Source organism: Littorina saxatilis, linkage group LG10 (assembly GCF_037325665.1).
Source record: "Littorina saxatilis isolate snail1 linkage group LG10, US_GU_Lsax_2.0, whole genome shotgun sequence".
Taxonomy (NCBI): domain Eukaryota; kingdom Metazoa; phylum Mollusca; class Gastropoda; order Littorinimorpha; family Littorinidae; genus Littorina; species Littorina saxatilis.
The window spans coordinates 11,211,460-11,230,463 of record NC_090254.1 but is presented as its reverse complement, the minus strand read 5'-3'; the positions used below and the strand labels follow the sequence as shown (position 1 = coordinate 11,230,463).

The following is a 19,004-nucleotide window of genomic DNA, read 5'->3' as shown; positions in this document are numbered from 1 at the left end:
CCGAGCTGCAGCAGGTAACTCAGAATTGTAGTAACTGAGTAGTAACTGTGTATCAACACGCTGAAATGCAGGCGATAGATCGACGTTACAAGAAGTGACTGAAGCTAACAGTCTAAGCGGATATATCCGTACCTGGTGAGATAGAGCCGTACCTGGGAGACAATGAGTTCGAATGATTTTAGTGAAGCTCACCTTTCTGTTACGACGCTTAGACTCAGAACAGATTGAGAGACAGAGGCGAGCGCTTCGAGGCATGTCGGGGATCAGCAGGAAGTCCAGCCACTCATCCCAGCGTGGATTGGTCGATTCCACCATCTTGCTGCTTCGCGGCTCACACAAGGCTTCCGTACCATGGTAAATGCACGCTCTGACGTAGATCTGAAGGAGAGGCACACAGGAGTCAGTGTTCATGTTAATGGGATATTTTTCAGTTGTTTACCGGTTGTTATTTTAAAATACAGTAGAACCCCCCTTTAGAGACCCTTCAGTTTAAGACTTTCGTCCTTTGAAGACTCTGTTTTCTCAGACTTTTTGTTCATAACCTCTAAATTTATACTCATTTTAAGACTCCCTCCGGGCGGGGATGTAGCTCAGTCGGTAGTGCGCTGGATTTGTATCCAGTTGGCCGCTGTCAGCGTGAGTTCGTCCCCACGTTCGGCGAGAGATTTATTTCTCAGAGTCAACTTTGTGTGCAGACTCTCCTCGGTGTCCGAACACCCCCGTGTGTACACGCAAGCACAAGACCAAGTGCGCACGAAAAAGATCCTGTAATCCATGTCAGAGTTCGGTGGGTTATAGAAACACGAAAATACCCAGCATGCTTCCTCCGAAAACGGCGTATGGCTGCCTAAATGGCGGGGTAAAAAACGGTCATACACGTAAAATTCCACTCGTGCAAAAAACACGAGTGTACGTGGGAGTTTCAGCCCACGAACACAGAAGAAGAAGAAGACTCCCTCCTTTTTAAGACCCGATTTTCTCTGATTTGTGGAGGTCTTAAAAGGGGAGTTCCACTGTACCAGAAAAGAATTTACTAATCAGACAGTCCTACTGGTTTTGAGTCCAGTTGACATATTTTTGTATCAAAACAAAGTTATTGCTCTGAAACACCGCAGTTTGCCTCTATGCTGTGATGCAGTATTGAAGTAGATCTGACAGAGAAAGACACAGGATTCAGTCTTCCGAGTTGAAATCACCAATCGATCACAGACCTACTGGTTTTGATTCTAGTTAAGTTTACCCAATCAAAATAAAGTTAACACCGGGTTTCTCTAACCAAACAACGGATTTGTTGTGAGAACTGGTTTTCATAGCTTTAAGCTAAGGCCAAAAAAAAAAAATAGGTCTGTTTACGGTAACATAGGCCCAAAAAATAGGGTCGGTAGGTCGGGATTGGTTTTTTTTCCCCCCCCCCCAAAAAAACCATATTTTTACGTTATTTTGCAAAAAAACCAAGATTTTTTTTTTTCCCCAAATGCCAAAAAAAAGTCTAGGGTCGCGCGAAAAAACTAGGGTCGGTCGGGTTACCGTAAACAGACCTTTTTTTTTTTTGGCCTAATACATACCAGTTTACACACACACGGAGACACAGACACAGTGCAATCACTTGGATACCTTTATGAGCTTTGTATTACATGTTCCATGTTTCACCGACATTCCAACACGTTATTTTCTGCTCTCTTATTTGCCCACCAAGTTTTCTTCTCATTCCAGAAAATACATCACATGCTTTTTAAAAAAAACACATTTATAGTGTTTTATCCAAAAAAACATGCAGCATATTCTTTAATTCCAAGTATGAAACAATGAAGAATTGTCCAAAAACAAAGGCTGCATCAGGTTTTTTGGTAGTGAAAGGTTGAATGAAGCTAAACTGCTTTTGTCACTCCTACCCAAAGATTTTAGCTGCAGTTAGATCCCTTGTTTAAGTTTTGGGTCACTGATCCCAAAACAGACAGACTGGTAACATTCCAAAATCCTGAATAAAAAAACCCCAAGAATTGTAGATTATTGGGACGTTTAATTAATTATAGACAAAAGTTTTGGTTAATGTAACATTTTCTTTTGTCAATAATTAAACGTTGCAATAACCTTCAATTCTGTTTAAAAAAATTATTTTGGGTCACTTACCTTCCCTAGTTCTTTGATGTTGACGTAGGTCGCACAGGATATCTTGATCCTGAGTGTGGTGTGTACATCCCACAGTGACACAGTCTGTTGCTCGTTAATCCTTGATAGAGCTTGAATCCCTGTACATCACACAAAACAATGTTAATGGGCGGCTCTGGTGAGGTTATGCCCCCTCTTTCTTTCAGCTGGTAACTGGCGCCACCTCGCGGCATGATCACACGAGAAAGGAAAACATGCATTGGTCCCAAATAGCATATCGGGTTGGTAACAGTTCGTGTGTAAGTCGTGCATTTTATATAGTAAACAGACAATGGTCGGTTCTTAAGGACATGCTTAACCTAAAGCAGGTGAAGCACTTACCCCGCTGCATGTAGGACGGCCAGATGAAGGGCGTTTCGGGGAGAGTGGAGTACACGCTCTCTTTGGTGTGCAGCATCAGCTGGGGGATGATGTTGCGTGCTATGCACTCACGAATATACTGCAACACAACACAAGAGTCCCTGTCAGATCTATGACACGCTATGCACTCATGAATATACTTCAACACAACACAAGAGTCCCTGTCAGATCTATGACATGCTATGCACTCATGAATATACTGCAACACAACACAAGAGTCCCTGTCAGATCTATGACATGCTATGCACTCATGAATATACTGCAACACAACACAAGAGTCCCTGTCAGATCTATGACATGCTATGCACTCATGAATATACTGCAACACAACACAAGAGTCCCTGTCAGATCTATGACATGCTATGTACTCATGAATATACTGCAACACAACACAAGAGTCCCTGTCAGATCTATGACATGCTATGCACTCATGAATATACTGCAACACAACACAAGAGTCCCTGTCAGATCTATGACATGCTATGCACTCATGAATATACTGCAACACAACACAAGAGTCCATGTCAGATCGATGAAATGCTATGCACTCATGAATATACTGCAACACAACACAACACAAGAGTCCCTGTCAGATCAGTACTTGTAACATGCATTCCCAATGAAATATGATACATGGTCCTCTTATACCAGGCATGAGATCATGAAATTGTAAAATACCCTGTAAGCATGCCCTTAGAAAATGGTGAAAAAGCTTCAAGCAAAATTGTGCACTCTGGGAATCTCATGAATGATTTCTGGCGATTTGAAAATGCCAGAAATCTGCCAATTGTTATAAAAATGGCATGCCTGTATACTGACTATGCCTACTGCACTATTCTATGTCTAATCTGAGTATGAAGGATGTCTCTGTTTATCATAGAGTATGCATGCTAGATCAGTCCAAGTCAAACTTGTTATTCTGTTGAATCTGTGAATTCAGGCTCATAACAACTCTCCAACCCCTTAATTCTAACAGATTTAAAACCATCGACTTCACTGTACCTTGTACTGGCTGATGTGCACTTCTGCCAGAAGAAACTCGTTACAGCCGCACACCTTCAGCACATACAGGTGCTTGTACTCCTCGATACAGCGCTCCGCATGCTCCCTCGTCATTCCCATTGTGCGGGAGCGCCGCCGAATGGTGTCGGAGATAATGTCTGAGGGTAAGGCATCGTGGGAAACTTTGGCAGAGTATTTGGCTCGGTCGTTGTTTTCCGATACTACCCAGACACATACTATAACACAGCCATCTGAAAATGACCAAACAGAAGCTCAGAATTTCTGTGTCCGTTGACTTCACTTTTTAAATAAATGCTATCAGATATATATACTACAACATTTCGTTTCCTCTACAAAGGAAGCAGAGAAAATTAACACAACAATTTATTTTTTACAAAGTAAAACTGCCCCTCAAAAATGCAGTCATTTACAGTAATTTTACTAACCAGCAAATAACAAGCTTGTACTCATTTTTCTAAAAAGACAGACTGGGCAAACGACTCCAGGGATGTTGCTGGGATATATTTTCTTCAACAAATTGGCCAAAATTGCCATAAAAGTTTTTGCAATTTTCAGAAATAAAAGGCAAAGTCACCTATTCCCTACTGTGAAAAAGTGTGAGAGCTCTGTAGCAATGATGGCAAACATTTGGGCAATTTGAAAGAAAGTTTTGGCACATTGACGACTGCCCATGTCAAACAACATCTCCTGGACTCAGTACGAGAGCCCAGTTGTACCAGGCATGTGAATTGACGGCAAGAAAAATCTCTGAAAAGTAGGGGGTTGTTTTGAAATCTAGATTAAAATCTGTGCAATCTGGCGCATTCTGGGAGTATGTTTCATGACTTTTACACAGCAAAAACATGTCATCACTACGATCGCCTGCTTTGCGTTCGCCACTGGTAAAGTTAAAGTTTTGTTCCTCGATTTTTTTCTCTCTCTGAAATGAGTAGCTTTTCTTAGAAATCCGAGGATAATTCCCATGCCCATGTACACAACCGAATCTGGCAACACAACTTTGTAAGCAACTGACCGTCTGTAAACTTCTTGAGGCTATCCATTAGATGTGTAGGGAGCTCTTTGGCGGCGTCGAGCTCGGGGGTGTAGGCGTACATGGCACGCATGTGATCACCTCCAGTATCGCGTAGGTCAACTGTGTCTTTGCAGGCCTTCAGGATGTTGCGGCGAAACGTGATCACCTCCAGATCTTTGTTCTCGTTGAACTCATTCACCGGCATACCTATTAGCATACCTGTGTAGAACAGTACAGAATTAAGGTTTAGTGTTATAAGTGTGATCGACAAGAAGAAGAAGAAGGTTTAGTGCTACCAGCATGTTGATACCCACATCACCAAAACAGCCACCCGGAGAGGACAAGAAACAGAATATATACCCGGGGTTGCTCTGACTTTAGTTTAAGTGATTTGATTTTTCACAGCAATATATATATATGGCTAAATCCCATAGCTATATATATGGAGAGAAACAAATCTGGTAATTTCCCTTCTACCCCATTCATTCAGATATGAACTAAAAACAGGCAATTCAATCAGGGAAGAGTGAGTTTCAACTTTCAAGGAATTAAATTTATAAATAACGCAGGGAGGTACAGGGGACATGTAGGTCCCCTGGAAGGATCCTGGGGCCTGGGCCAATGTGGGTGTCTAAGGGCAACGCCCCCAGAAGCTGAAACATTTTGGCCTTGTAAATATGAATTTGACCCCCTCTGGTTTAAAGATAAATTATGCATATATAAAGAAAAACACTATTTTGTTCCTCTTACCTGGATTAAACTATAAAACATGTTAGTTACAGGCACAAGTTCAGTTCACATTTTTTGTTTGTTTTTTGCTTTCACGGAAATCCGCAAAGATTTGGATTGCCCGTAAAAAGAATAGTTAAGAAACTAGCATTCCCCTGGACGAAGACCAGAAACAATACTCATGCTAATACAACATAGGAGAATAACGCAACATTATCCATCTCCTTTTCAGGGGAAGCATTAGCAGTTGGTTAGTTCAAAGGGGGGGGGGGGGGGGGGGGGGCTGTCCCTTTCTGACCCAAAATAGGCATCAGGGCTGGCCGGATGAGCACTAAATGACAAAGTTACAAGTATAGAAGACTATTCTTGTTGTTGTCTAATACAACCAATATATTTTGACTTACCAATTTCATAGTTCAACATTTTCTCTTCTCGATTGCCCAAAGGTTCCATAATCTTGAGAATGGGCTGGAAGAGGCGAAGGTCACACAAGCGTCGACTTTCATCATAAAACTCCTCACGCTCGGCATCTTGGGTTATGCCCACAAAGATGTAGGACCCTGCTTCACTGAGTTTCCAGTGCAGCGGGTACTTTTTGGCTTCTGTCCACAAGTCTGCCTTAATGGTTTCCAATGTCGCATCACGGTTGCATAGACATGGGACCAGAATTCCAGTGGGGAGCAGGCAATCCACCACAATTTGCGAGGGCATCAAATGATGCCCCCATAGTTCTCCTGAGCTTGGTGGCATTGTCAAACGGAACCCTCACAGTCACACTTGATCAGTTCAATCTCATGAAATGATGAATAAAGAATATTTACTAAAATGCATCCCATTCCTACTCATGACACACTGTTGTCATAAGTTCAAAGGACTCCTGTACCTGAAAGAAAGAAAAAAGAATAAAACAGTTATATTATCTTAAAAATAATGTGTTAAAAATACAAGTACAGAGAAACCACCCTGGATGAATAAGAAGGCATTTAGGTGAATAAAGAACAAATATAAATGTTACCAAAGATTTTTTTTAAATTAAAAAGAAATGTGAGCCTGCATGGGAAAACCAGGCTAAATGGGAAAATGTTGACTTTTTACTTCTAGAAATTATATGAAACTTCAGACTTTGACAAATATTTTACAAAACAACAGAATTGATCTAACTGTACTAGTTTTTTTTCACAGTGCTGTTTTGAAATACACAGGTGAAATCCTTTTGGGATGATGAAGGTGGATGATCAATAAAGCGATTTAGCAGTAAATCTGAAGATTGATCATTTTATCTCTTCTGACCGGGCGGGGATGTAGCTCAGTCGGTAGAGCGCTGGATTTGTATCCAGTTGGCCGCTGTCAGCGTGAGTTCGTCCCCACGTTCGGCGAGATATTTATTTCTCAGAGTCAACTTTGTGTGCAGACTCTCCTCGGTGTCCGAACACCCCCGTGTGTACACGCAAGCACAAGACCAAGTGCGCACGAAAAAGAGCCTGTAATCCATGTCAGAGTTCGGTGGGTTATAGAAACACAAAAATACCCAGCATGCTTCCTCCGAAAGCGGCGTATGGCTGCCTAAATGGCGGGGTAAAAACGGTCATACACATAAAAGCCGTGGGAGTTTCAGCCCATGAACGAACAAACAAACAAACCCTTCTGACCTATTTCCATTGTTGCCGAAAATAGCTCGCTGCATCTTTAGCCGAGTTTTTCCATGCAGGCTCACAAATGTTACCATAGATTTGTTTAAATCAAAAAGAGGATTTCTTTATCAGAAGTACATAGAAACGAGGAACAACTGTACCATGATTATAAAGAAAGCAAAACAGGAGTACGAAAAGAAACTTGCCAAAAATTGTCAGACAAATCCAAAACAATTTTGAAAATATGTGCAAAGTAAGACCAAACGGTATTAGCCCACTAATTATGACAAATGGACAAACAGCTCCAACAGACCAAGATAAGGCAAATACATTGAATGAGTTCTTCTTGGGATGGTGACAGTATTCACAAGGGAGGATGTAACCACACTCCCTGACAAAAGTCCTGCTTTCAAATCGGAAGGATTTTCTTTGGCAGATCTCCGGGCCCAGAGCAGTTGAACAGAAATTGGTCGCTTTAAATCCTAAGGCCTAAAAAAAAAATAGGTGTGGTTACGGTAACCCGACCTACCCTATTTTTAGGGGCTGGCCCTAAAACTTTTTTATTACATTTGTCCCCAAAAAACAAAAGAAAACGAGTGCAGAAAACGCAATGAAAGCGAAAGCGCTCAAGTCGCACACTTATTTCCCTGTCAAGTAAGTTTAATTTGTACATTAGACAAAAAAGTTTAAAAAAAAAGTGATTGCCTACCTTCCTACCCTGTTTTTTTTTTTGATATGTTACCTTAACCACGCCTTTTTTTTTTTTTTTGCCTAATAAGGCTCAGGGACCGGACAAGATACCATCAAGGAAGAAACTTAATCAGGAACTTGCGTTACCACTTTGTATATAATTTTATAAATTCCTAGAACAGTCATAAGTACCTAACAACTGGAAATCAGCAGATCTAACTGCTATTGTCAACAAGGGACAACATTCTGATCTGGGTAATTACAGGCCAGTCAGCCTCACATGAGTCATTTTTAAGGTCATAGAAGCCATAGTGAGAGACATTATTGTTGATCACATGACTGCTTACACTTGTATTCTCTTTCTCAGCACCATATAAAGAGGTCCTGTCTTACCCAGTTTATGGAAGTAATTGAAAAGTTGACAAAGATTTTAGAAGACAAAAATTGTATTGACATTGTTTATTTTGATTGTAAGAAAGCCTTTGATTCAGTCCCACATGAAAGGCTCTTGGTCAAGCTTGATGGAATAACTTGGAATATTTTGAGATAGATTAGAGATTTTTTAACCAACAGAAAACAGAGAGTCAGAGTGGGTAATGTGCATTTTGATAGTACAGAAGTTTTAAGTGGCATCCCACAGGGCAGTATTTTGGGGCCAGTCTTGGTTATAATCTTTATAAATGAAATACCGGATATAGGAGAAAAAGTACCTGTTAAGTATTTGCAGATAATACTAAATTGTATGATGCACCCCAGCATTACCAAACAACACAAAATGACTGACAATCTCCAGAAATGGTCAAATAAGTGGAATTTGTATTTTAACGTATCCAAATGGAAAGTCCTGGCTGTGGGCAAAAATAATCCTGGTCATGATTACTTAATGAAGGTGAATGATGAAATGAAGTGTGAGGAGGAGAAAGATTTGGGTGTAACATTTGACGAACACCTGAGTTTTGACAAACATATATTCAGGGCGGGGATGTAGCTCAGTTGGTAGCGCGCTGGATTTGTATCCAGTTGGCCGCTGTCAGCGTGAGTTCGTCCCCACATTCGGCGAGAGATTTATTTCTCAGAGTCAACTTTGTGTGCAGACTCTTCTCGGTGTCCGAACACCCCCGTGTGTACACGCAAGCACAAGACCAAGTGCGCACGAAAAAGATCCTGTAATCCATGTCAGAGTTCGGTGGGTTATAGAAACACGAAAATACCCAGCATGCTTCCTCCGAAAACGGCGTACGGCTGCCTAAATGGCGGGGTAAAAAACGGTCATACACGTAAAATTCCACTCGTGCAAAAAAACACGAGTGTACATGGGAGTTTCAGCCCACGAACGCAGAAGAAGAAAAAGAAGAAGACAAACATATATATTCAAAACAAATATAATAAAGGGGATAGGGTCAGATTCATTATCAACATCAGACAGTAAGGAAGTAACTTAAAACTTTATTTAAAGTTAACTGAGTCACGCAATTTCATTTCACTCCTCGGAACTTTTACCATGTAAGTTTCAAGCTAGCTGAGCACAACCAGAGATGAGATTCCCTAAAAGTGTTTTGGGAGGAAATTAATTGGCGGGGGTCTGGGGGCCGTCGAAGGCCCCAGTGGTGCACTAAAATGGTAATTAAATTGTATAAAACACTGGTTGGACCACATTTAGAATATATATATGCCAACGTCATCTGGCATCCAAAGGGTGCAAAGGAGAGCCACGAAACTGGTTAAAGCTTTGAAAAACATTACATATATATATGTCAACAGAATGCGTGCACTAAATCTCTGACTTTTAAATCGAGTAGGCTCAGACTGTGACACGATACAGACTTATAAAAAATGTCAGGGTATTGATAATGTCAAAGTTGAGTCATTCTTCAAAAAGTCTACCACTGATGCAACAAGGAATAATACTGACCATTTTTTAAAAATAAAATTGAATTTAGTAAAACTATAATCTCCAAAAACTTTCCTTTTCTAACAGAGTTGCACCATCATGGAACACATTGTCTGATGTTAAGTGTGCACAAAACACTCCTTCAAGAATCTGCTGGACAAAGAAAACCTTATTGAGTCACTTTATTTGTATGATTGATATTGAGCATGTTAAATATGATCGACCTACAACAAATTTGAAAATGAGATCGGATGCTTAAAAAGCCGCAAGGTTAAATATATCATGGAAACCACTTTCCAGTCCCTACTACTTACTATCTTGTCATCAACAATTTAGATAAAATTAAAGGTTTATGACTTGGAATATGAGTATCAAAATTTAAAGAGTCAATGACAGCTATAGTGCTCTTTAACAAAAAAACTTAGTTTAACAGTATAATGGATTAATTTTGACAGATGAAAAGCACAGCACACACTGGCCGCAGACCTGGGAACATCTGTTTTGTCTCAAACAAACTTGGAGTATTTTCAGAGAATGAGTGTACTCCTCACAACATTTAAACATCGATGATTCAAACATGCTTCACATGTTAATTAAGTTTACCAATACATTTATAAAAAATGAAAATAAATTTAAAAAACCAACCTACCGATCTTTTTTGGTCACATTACCCTAAACCAACTTTTTGTTTGTTTGTGCCTAATCATTGATCAAATGCCGAGTAATACAGTTATTTTTAATCATTAAAATAAACAGTGCCCCAGTAAATAGACAGGGATGCCCTTGTGAAGAAAATCAGTCTAGGAATATTTCTCCTCATATTTTTTTTCAACGGACCGTACTGATCGTATTAAAAATGCGTACAAAATACGGGCAAAATCGTATGGGTTCCCAGGTCTATCGCAGGCACAGATTATCTGACCACTTCACACAGGGCCTTTTCAAACCAGTGACGTATTTTGTTTACGCCAAGTAGTCTTGAAGTTGAATGGGAATGGAATTCTCCAGGGCCAGTGCTAGCCAATCCCACAACCAACAAAAGTGACAAAGAAACTAGTATACAAATGCAAGAACACTCCTGCGGTAATTTTTCAAAGAAATGTGTTTGAAACCTTGATCCTGGTAGTAGAAGTCAACGAGAAATTTGCCACGCTGACATTAGGTCTACTGCTGATACTGTACTTTCACAGTTCGTAGTGTTTAGCAGTCGACAAAATAATTCTGCTGTTATCAAAGCGAATTTGGATCAACCATACTTTAGCTCTTTTAACAGACACAAACAGCAAATCCGTATCTATGCTGCACAGAAGTAAAACACACGTAGGTTGTACAAAGACTAAAAACGATTACCTGCGAGGATTTTCAGCAGACATCACAATTTTGATGTGTTGTTGTCGAGCCCTTGCACTCTAGTGAAGTCTCTGTCCAGAGCTTCCGGTTTGTGTGGTGGTGGAGGTGGCGGAATCCTGTTAGTGTTAGATATCAACGGGCTTTTTGAATGTGACATATCATTATCAGAGAGGCGATTACATTCTTCAAAAGCTCATTTAATGTTCTCATTAGATCTACTATTCTCAATTATATCTATGCGCTATTGTGTTTATGCGCAGCATGAAAATAAGAGAACCTCATTTTCCCCCTTCCGCACGAAAGGGATTTGATTTTGTACGTGACGTCATGGATTTTTGTGTGGCAGTCCCACCTAACATGTGTGAATGATCTCCCTTCTTTGGCTTTTCCTTTTTACATTTAGTCAAGTTATGATCTTCAGTTGTACTTTTCTATCCTATAAGCGGATTATGACTTTATTCAGTTATTCTGCAGAAAAACAGAAATGCTGGAGAAAAAAAAATTCTGCAGCATTTCTGCATTATGTCATCATCCGCCGAAGCATCGTTTTTTTCTGCAGCATAGTGTTTACATGTTTTTCTGCAGCATTATATTGCGATTAACTTTTTCTTTAGAATAATCTGTGACAGTTTTTCTGGAGAAAAACCAACTGACGAACTTGTAAAGTAGCGTTTGTACCCGTCTCCCCCCGGGATATAATAGCTTGCTCCACAGTGGACCCATCCGGCAGAAGGCGTGTCGGCGGTCATTCACTGACTCCCATTCATTCATTCGGAATGTCTTCTGTGTGATGCTACCGGTGCAAATCATGTGACACAACACAAAGTGAAAGTTTCAATACAGACGGTTATTCTTCCTCTGACAGTACATCTATCTATATATGTGACGACTTGTGTCTGTCTGTCTGTCTGTCTGTCTGTCTGTCTGTGTGTGTGTGTGCGCCATGCACGGCCAAAGTTCTCGATGGATCTGCTTCAAATTTGGTGTTCATATTCAGATACACCCCGGATAAAATTGGGTCAGTCGATGAGATATTTCAATACGTGCTCTCAGCGCGCAGCGCAAACCGATTTTGGTTTTTTTTGGGGGATCAACTACGGCATAACTCTTCCTTATCTTCTCCATGTTTTCAGCGTTTACCTCCCTTCCTTCGTATGGTGCACTATAGTATGAGGGGGCATCTTCGGATATTCCCGGCGTTCTGTTACTATTTTTAGAAGGTCACCGCAGTGTCCAGAACGTAAATTGGACCCGTAAATTATCCTCACTGTAAAAGTGCAAAGGTCGAATCAATTTATAGCCACGCGAAAAATACACTGTCATCTATCTCTCTATATATACGGCTTCTCTGTGTTTGTGTGTGTGTGTGTGTGTGTGTGTGTGTGTGTGTGTGTGTGTGTGTGTGTGTGTGTGTGTGTGTGTGTGTCTCTATGTGCGCAACACCTGTGGATTGTTCAGTTCTGTTTGTGATGTGGTCTGGCGGCTTTTGTGTATATTTTAACAAATCATCCACAGAGCATTATCAACTCAACCCCACCCCCTGCCCTCCTCTCCTTATTTTTTGTTTCTTTCTTTCCTCTTTTTGAAAGCGGACAAACACTCAAGTCCTTAATGGCTCAAAACCGTAGGACTTTTAAGATTAATTAAAAAAAAATTAAAAAAAAAGTATATGTATGTACTGGCCTTCCTTTGAAAAGCCATAACAGTTCAAAAGGGCTTAGAGATAAGCTCTAAATTGCTTAATCCTGTTTGAGTGGAGTTCGCCTCCAAAGGTGATTAACACGGATGCATTCGTCGACAAGGACGGGACTCGATATGGTCAGGAATGGCATTATGGCCACTGAATCATTTTCGTGCTGTTCCCATTCCACGAATCTGGGAGGGACCTAAGCTTGGCGGGTCCATTGTTCGGACCCGGCGAAGCCGGCGTACGGCCCCAAGTACTTCTTCCCGGCGAAGCCGGCTACCCGGCGAAGCGGGTATTCATCTAGTGTCACAGTGTATTATGTGTGTGTGAGCATGCGTGTGTATGTGTGTGTGTTTCAATCATAAGTTGTATGTGTGTGTGTGTGTGTGTGTGTGTGTGTGTGTGTGTGTGTGTGTGTGTCAGAATATGTCACGGTGCGCGATGGTGTGTCATATGAGGGTGAAGTGTGGGGGATTATGGCTGACTTGTGTGTGTGTGTGTGGTGTGTGTGTGTGTGTGTGTGTGTTCACGGCCAAAATTCTCGATGGATCTGCTTCAAATTTGGTGGGCATATTCAGGTACACCCCGGACACAACCTGGTCGATGAGAATTTTCAACACGTGCTCTCAGCGCGCAGCGCTGAACCGATTTTGGTTTTTCTGTAGATCCACTACATCCATTCCCAGTAACTCTTCCTTATCTTCTCCTTATCTTGTGTTTTGCGCGTTTATCTCCCTTACTTCGTGTGGCGTCAATCCATATTCCCGTTACTATTTTTAGAAGGTCACTGTCCACAACGCTTTCCTCCCGGCGAAGCCGGATATTCCCGTTACTATTTTTAGAAGGTCACTGTCCACAACGCTTTCATCCCGGCAAAGCCGGGTATATATTCCTCTACTTCTTCCCGGCAAAGCCGGGTATTCGGCTCTACTTCTTCCCGGCAAAGCCGGGTATCATTCGGCTCTACTTCTTCCCGGCGAAGATATACTAGAATGAATACCCGCTTCGCCGGGTACCCGGCTTCGCCGGAAAGAAGTAGAGCCGAATGATACCCGGCTTTGCCGGGAAGAAGTAGAGCCGAATACCCGGCTTCGCCGGGAAGAAGTAGAGGAATACCCGGCTTCGCCGGGATGAAAGCGTTGTGGACAATGACCTTCTAAAAATAGTAACGGGAATATATGTATACAAATTGAGCGGACAAATACAACAATACTATACAACCAAAATAAATTGGCAATATACACTTCCATACATACAAACAAAAATAAAAGAAAAATAGGTTTAACAAAATCAGGTAAGAGATCAGACAGATAATATGTATACATTAAGCGGACAACGATAATATACAGCCGAAATAAATTGGCAATACATTTATGCCATGCATCTTTTGTAAAAACACAAAACAAAACAAAACAAAAGCATGTATTACATACAGATACATACCAATAAAGAAACTAGATGTAACGCTAACATACTAAAATCATTACGTGGGCTACAAATCTTGCTAGCTTCATTAGTTTTATCTTAGATTTACAATTCATTAACTGTTCATATTTTTAAACAATTTGGGTGAGATCGGTAATAAGGACTAATTAATTTTCTTCTTTCGGACACTATACTTTCGTCGGTACAAATGACCAAATAGTGAAACTCATCACCTAATTCATTTTTATCGCACATATCACACAATCTTTCATTTCTAGGAGCATTAAAAAATCTGTGCTGATGTATTGGCAACTTATGATTGCTTGTTCTAAATTTTGCTAATTTAACTTGGAATTTCCTAGGCAAACAAAGCAAATACCTTTCCAGACAAAAATCCTTTTTATACTATTCTGTAATTAAAACACAAGCTGTTGGCGTTCACGTCAGTGTTCCATTCCTGCAGGAATTGATCTCTTAGCCTTTGTTTTACAACGTTTTTAAAACCTGAGACGGCAAGACTCTGAGTTGTCCATAAAATGATAGACTTATTTAACATAGTATTGACACGCGACAACCAGGGCAATTTAACGTTTTGTACATGGTACAACTTCAAATGTAGTTTTAACATTAAACAGGACATCTTATTCGCACCATCGTTTATTTCTTTCATCAGTTTATACCAATAAACCAGTAACTGACATTGTACCTCAATTCTAATTGGATAACGACCAAGCTCTCCGTAAACCATACAGGTGGGTGTAGTTTTATATACATCAAGAAGCATTTTTAATAATCGCAATTGAAACCTTGATAATATGTCTAATGAATCATATCCCCACACCTCACAACCATACAGCAAAATTGGATGTACACACTTCTCAAAAAGATCCTTCTTCTTCTTCTTCGGCGTTCCAGTACTCAAAAAGATCCAATTGCACATCAATTGGTAAATTTAGTTTTCTACATTTTCGAATTAACGAGAACATTGCACGGTTACCAATCAAACATTGACGTTTCATGGCATTATGAAATTTGTTATTATAGTTAAATAGTACACCTAAGTACACATAGTCCCAAACTACTTGGACAGGTACTCCATTCAAGACAAAATTTGGGATATTCCGTATTTTCGCCCGCGAAAAAAACAACTATTTTTGTCTTTTCAATATTTATGCTTAGTCCCCAGTTTTTACAATAACGATCTAGTCCATCCAGGGCTTTTTGCATTTCGCCAGGCGTTTCGGCGAGTATAGCAGTATCATCAGCATATATATTAACAGGAACAAATACATATAGTCATTAATGCGTTCAAGATCTATTTCTTGGGCTCTTTTCAGGGGCAACTCTAGGCTGACATCATATTCAATCAAAAACTGCTTCAGGTCGTTTAAAAATAGTGAGAAAAGAATCGGTGATAAATTTTCGCCCTGGAGAAGCCCGATGTTTGAGGTGAACGCCTCGGAGAATACACTATTCACCTTCACGCACAATTTTGCCTTATCATACATGTCCTTAATTACATTCAATACCTTACCATTAATATTCCGTTGCATCAGCTTCTGCCACAGGAGACTGCGTTGCACGTCGGAATCAAAAGCCTTACGCAGATCAATGAAAGCACAATATAACTTTTTCTTTTGTTGTAAAAAATATATCAATAAGACAATGTAGTGCAAAAATGTGGTCTACAGTAGAGTGGCCTTTTCGGAATCCAGCTTGTTCCGACGTTGCCGATCACAGAATTGTCATCCAGAAATGCATGCAATCTTTTATTTATCACACTTGTAAAAAGTTTTCCAAAACAACTTAGTACACTGATTCCTCTATAATTATCAGGGTCGGCTGTTGAGCCTTTACCTTTAAAGATTGGGCTTATATACCCCACTGTCTAAGCTTTAGGCATTTTCCCAGTATGCAATATCAAGTTAAAGCCATATGTACTCGATGACTATACACGCTAATTGCTTTACCAACAGCAGGAGACATGCTAAATTAAGTTCCCTGCAAAATATTGTGGTCTAGGACCCCTTCAATGTTGAGATATGTTAATTTTCATTTTGATCTGGATCGTCCTATTTATAGATTTGGCAACACATGCGCTGTTGACGCAAGGGAGAGAACTCCGTGTCGTTGTTGACATCCTCACTTTTTCCGAGAGGCTAGAACAAGCTGAAATGCACGTATATGGTCCGCGCATGACGACATATCGTCATTATATGGTCTTATATGGTGCGTTTGACATCGATTGTGGGCAAACTATACTTTGTAAACACGGGAGTAAGTTAGTAAGCCTTTAAAGGCAGAGTAAGCCTCCCGTAAACCATCACAGATACGGTCAGGCTTTTACACACAGTACAAACACCCTTTCATTTAAACACTCACCAATTGAGAACATCCTAGGTGCCCTCCGTAAAGAGCGAACAATTTTCAAAGAATTTATTTTTGCGTGGTTTATCTTACCCCTGAGCCATCGTGAACCCGTGTGATCCAGTTTTCCCTTTTCACAATGCAGTCGTCATAGTTAGTCATTTGAATGCGACTCGACGTGAGCTTATCTACAATAGCACGTTTTTTTATGCACGAAACAACGGCTGTGGTTCACAAGAACTCTTGCGATGGCTTTTGACTGTTGAGAGGAACGGCGATTTGCACTGATAAACCGGCCGTCGTCTGCTACGACCCTTGCGTGACTCTGCTTCCGGGCTTTTCTTTTTTTAAACTTTCACAACTTCGAATTGTTCTGATCTTGTCTTGATGAAAAACGAATTATTTTATGATTAAAGAATGTTTGTGTAACAAGCTGTCAATTTATTATTTAGATTTTAAAAGTTAGGTCTAGCGCAAAAACGAGGCGCCGTTGTTGTTAACGGAACAAGTCTACGAAAATAAATTCTTGGAAAATGTCTCACGCTCGACAGAAAGCAGCCAGGATGTTCCCGTTCGGTGAGCGTTCAAATGGAAGTATTCTTGTACTGTATTTAGACGCTCGGGGAGCTCTGTGATGGTTTACGGGAGGCTTACTGTGCCTTTAAATAAACGTGTTACAAAATGCAGAGTCTATTATCTACAAATATCAACAATACACTCCCTTTCGATTAGGACTTGAAAGACGAAGCCAGTGTAGCCGTTTGAAAATTCATTGTAGTATTCCAGCGTAGTACTCATAGTAGGATATCCTTATTTGGAAAATGAGGCTAAGCGCAAAACTCCTCTCAAATCCCGTGCATTTCGTGCGTTTAAAAAAAAAGCGTGGACAGCGCTCCAGCCTGAGTGTCAAACTGTTGCTGCACTTAATTGTTTGGGCGTGGCTATAAGCATAGTGACATGAATTTGATTGGTCAGTATTTTTAGGCAAAGCACATGTTCTCAGCAAACAGAAAACAAAATATTGGAAGCGTGAGTCACGCTACCCAAAAATAAAATCTTTTTTTACATATTTTTTTTCTATAACTTTTTTCCCCATGGTTCATTCATTCTTTGACTCGCTGCCACTCCCAAGTTATCACTAAAAAGGTTTTCGCTTTTCGCATAATCTTCTAAACCACTCACTTCAGAATCTAAAATGGGTGCATAATCCTGCAAAACGGGTTCTAACAATGGACTATGAAGAGGAGTTCTACCAACTGTTTTGTAAAATGAAGTGAAGTTTCCATACAGTGAAAAACTAAAGCCGTCGTTGTTTGACTGTTCTTTGCAATTGCTTGCTGTCAACAGACACTTCTCACACAATGACAGGTTATCTGAACACTGAAAACAGTACCTTAAAACAGAGCTGAAAGATATTGATAGTTTTCCGGTTGTATCTGTGCACAATGAATTCTTTTTATTTTTGACGGTAGACCTTCAAATTATCCTTACGGCTGACACGATCACGGTAAGGTTCTTTCAATAACAGCGTTTCATGAAATTTATCAAATAAGAAATCCAGGTGTTCTCTGATACTACACACTCAAGATGACTCAGTGAAGGGACGCTTTGCAGTGAAGCCATCTGGACAAATCTCCGATGAATATAACTGAAAACAAAGATAAAGAGTCGTTAGGAAGCAACGGTTGTTCCTGTGGAGAGAAAAAAAAGTCTAATGAAACTAATGCCGTCTAATAACCAACATTTTATTTGCAAAGTCAGCATCTGTCCTCTACTGCGCTGTTAACCCGATTGAAAGTGCGCGTATGTGTTTTGCTATGTTGGGAGTCACCTTTCTGTTTTTAACGAAAGTCTGTCGTCAGTTGTTTACAATTAACATTGCATTCACTCTAACTTATATGTGTAATAGCACATAAAAACAAAGGATATCTTCAGTGTTGGTGAAAAATAAAACATATGGACTTACCGTCTTGATCCATGATGGTGATTGTGATTTTCACATCGCTGCAAAACTGTGTTCCCACGTGAAAAAAAGCGACGTTGCTTTCACGCTTTGGCAAAAATGTCTGGTTGCAGGTGAACCAAAGTCGACTGATCAGTACAAAAACAAATTAACACTTCACTTTGTCCGTATGTGTCGCTTTTTCTTTTCTTTTTAGGCGGTAGATGCGAGTCCTAAAAAGACAAGAATTAGCTGGAAGGAGGCCCTAGTCGTCCCTATATTTAAAAAAGGAGACAAACACCAACCCGCGAATTACCGTCCTGTATCACTCACATCAATCACATGCAAGATCCTCGAACATATAGTCCATTGCACCATAATGCAACATCTTCAAAAGAACAACATCCTTACTGACGTCCAGCACGGTTTTCGGAAGCAACGATCCTGTGAATCCCAGCTCATAGTGACAGTGCACGACATCGCACAAAACCTTGCCAAGAAAAATCAAGTGGACACTGTCCTACTGGATTTTTCGAAAGCTTTCGACAAGGTTCCTCACCAGCGCCTTCAGCACAAACTCCACTATTACGGAGTTCGGGGTTCCACTCTAAACTGGATTCAATCTTTCCTGTCCGACAGAACACAAAGGGTGGCAATCGAGGGCGTCCAATCAACACCAGCACCAGTAACATCAGGCGTGCCCCAAGGCACAGTGCTAGGACCCCTCC

At 40.5% G+C, this 19,004-nt stretch overlaps 1 protein-coding gene across 1 annotated transcript in view; it reads right to left on the bottom strand.

Annotated features, from left to right (window-relative positions):
• LOC138978145 (phosphatidylinositol 4,5-bisphosphate 3-kinase catalytic subunit alpha isoform-like) overlaps positions 1 to 11,150 on the bottom strand; it is a 42,336-nt gene extending 31,186 nt beyond the window's left edge. Inside the window, exons 1-7 of the mRNA XM_070350792.1 lie at positions 10,856 to 11,150; positions 5,698 to 6,176; positions 4,565 to 4,783; positions 3,532 to 3,782; positions 2,491 to 2,608; positions 2,131 to 2,249; positions 193 to 378 (exon numbers count right to left, since the gene is read on the bottom strand). Of these exons, the coding sequence (XP_070206893.1) occupies positions 193 to 378; positions 2,131 to 2,249; positions 2,491 to 2,608; positions 3,532 to 3,782; positions 4,565 to 4,783; positions 5,698 to 6,043 (1,239 nt within the window). The 5' untranslated portion in view covers positions 6,044 to 6,176; positions 10,856 to 11,150. The remainder of the gene's footprint in view (positions 1 to 192; positions 379 to 2,130; positions 2,250 to 2,490; positions 2,609 to 3,531; positions 3,783 to 4,564; positions 4,784 to 5,697; positions 6,177 to 10,855) is intronic.
• Between the last annotated feature and the right edge of the window lie 7,854 nt (positions 11,151 to 19,004).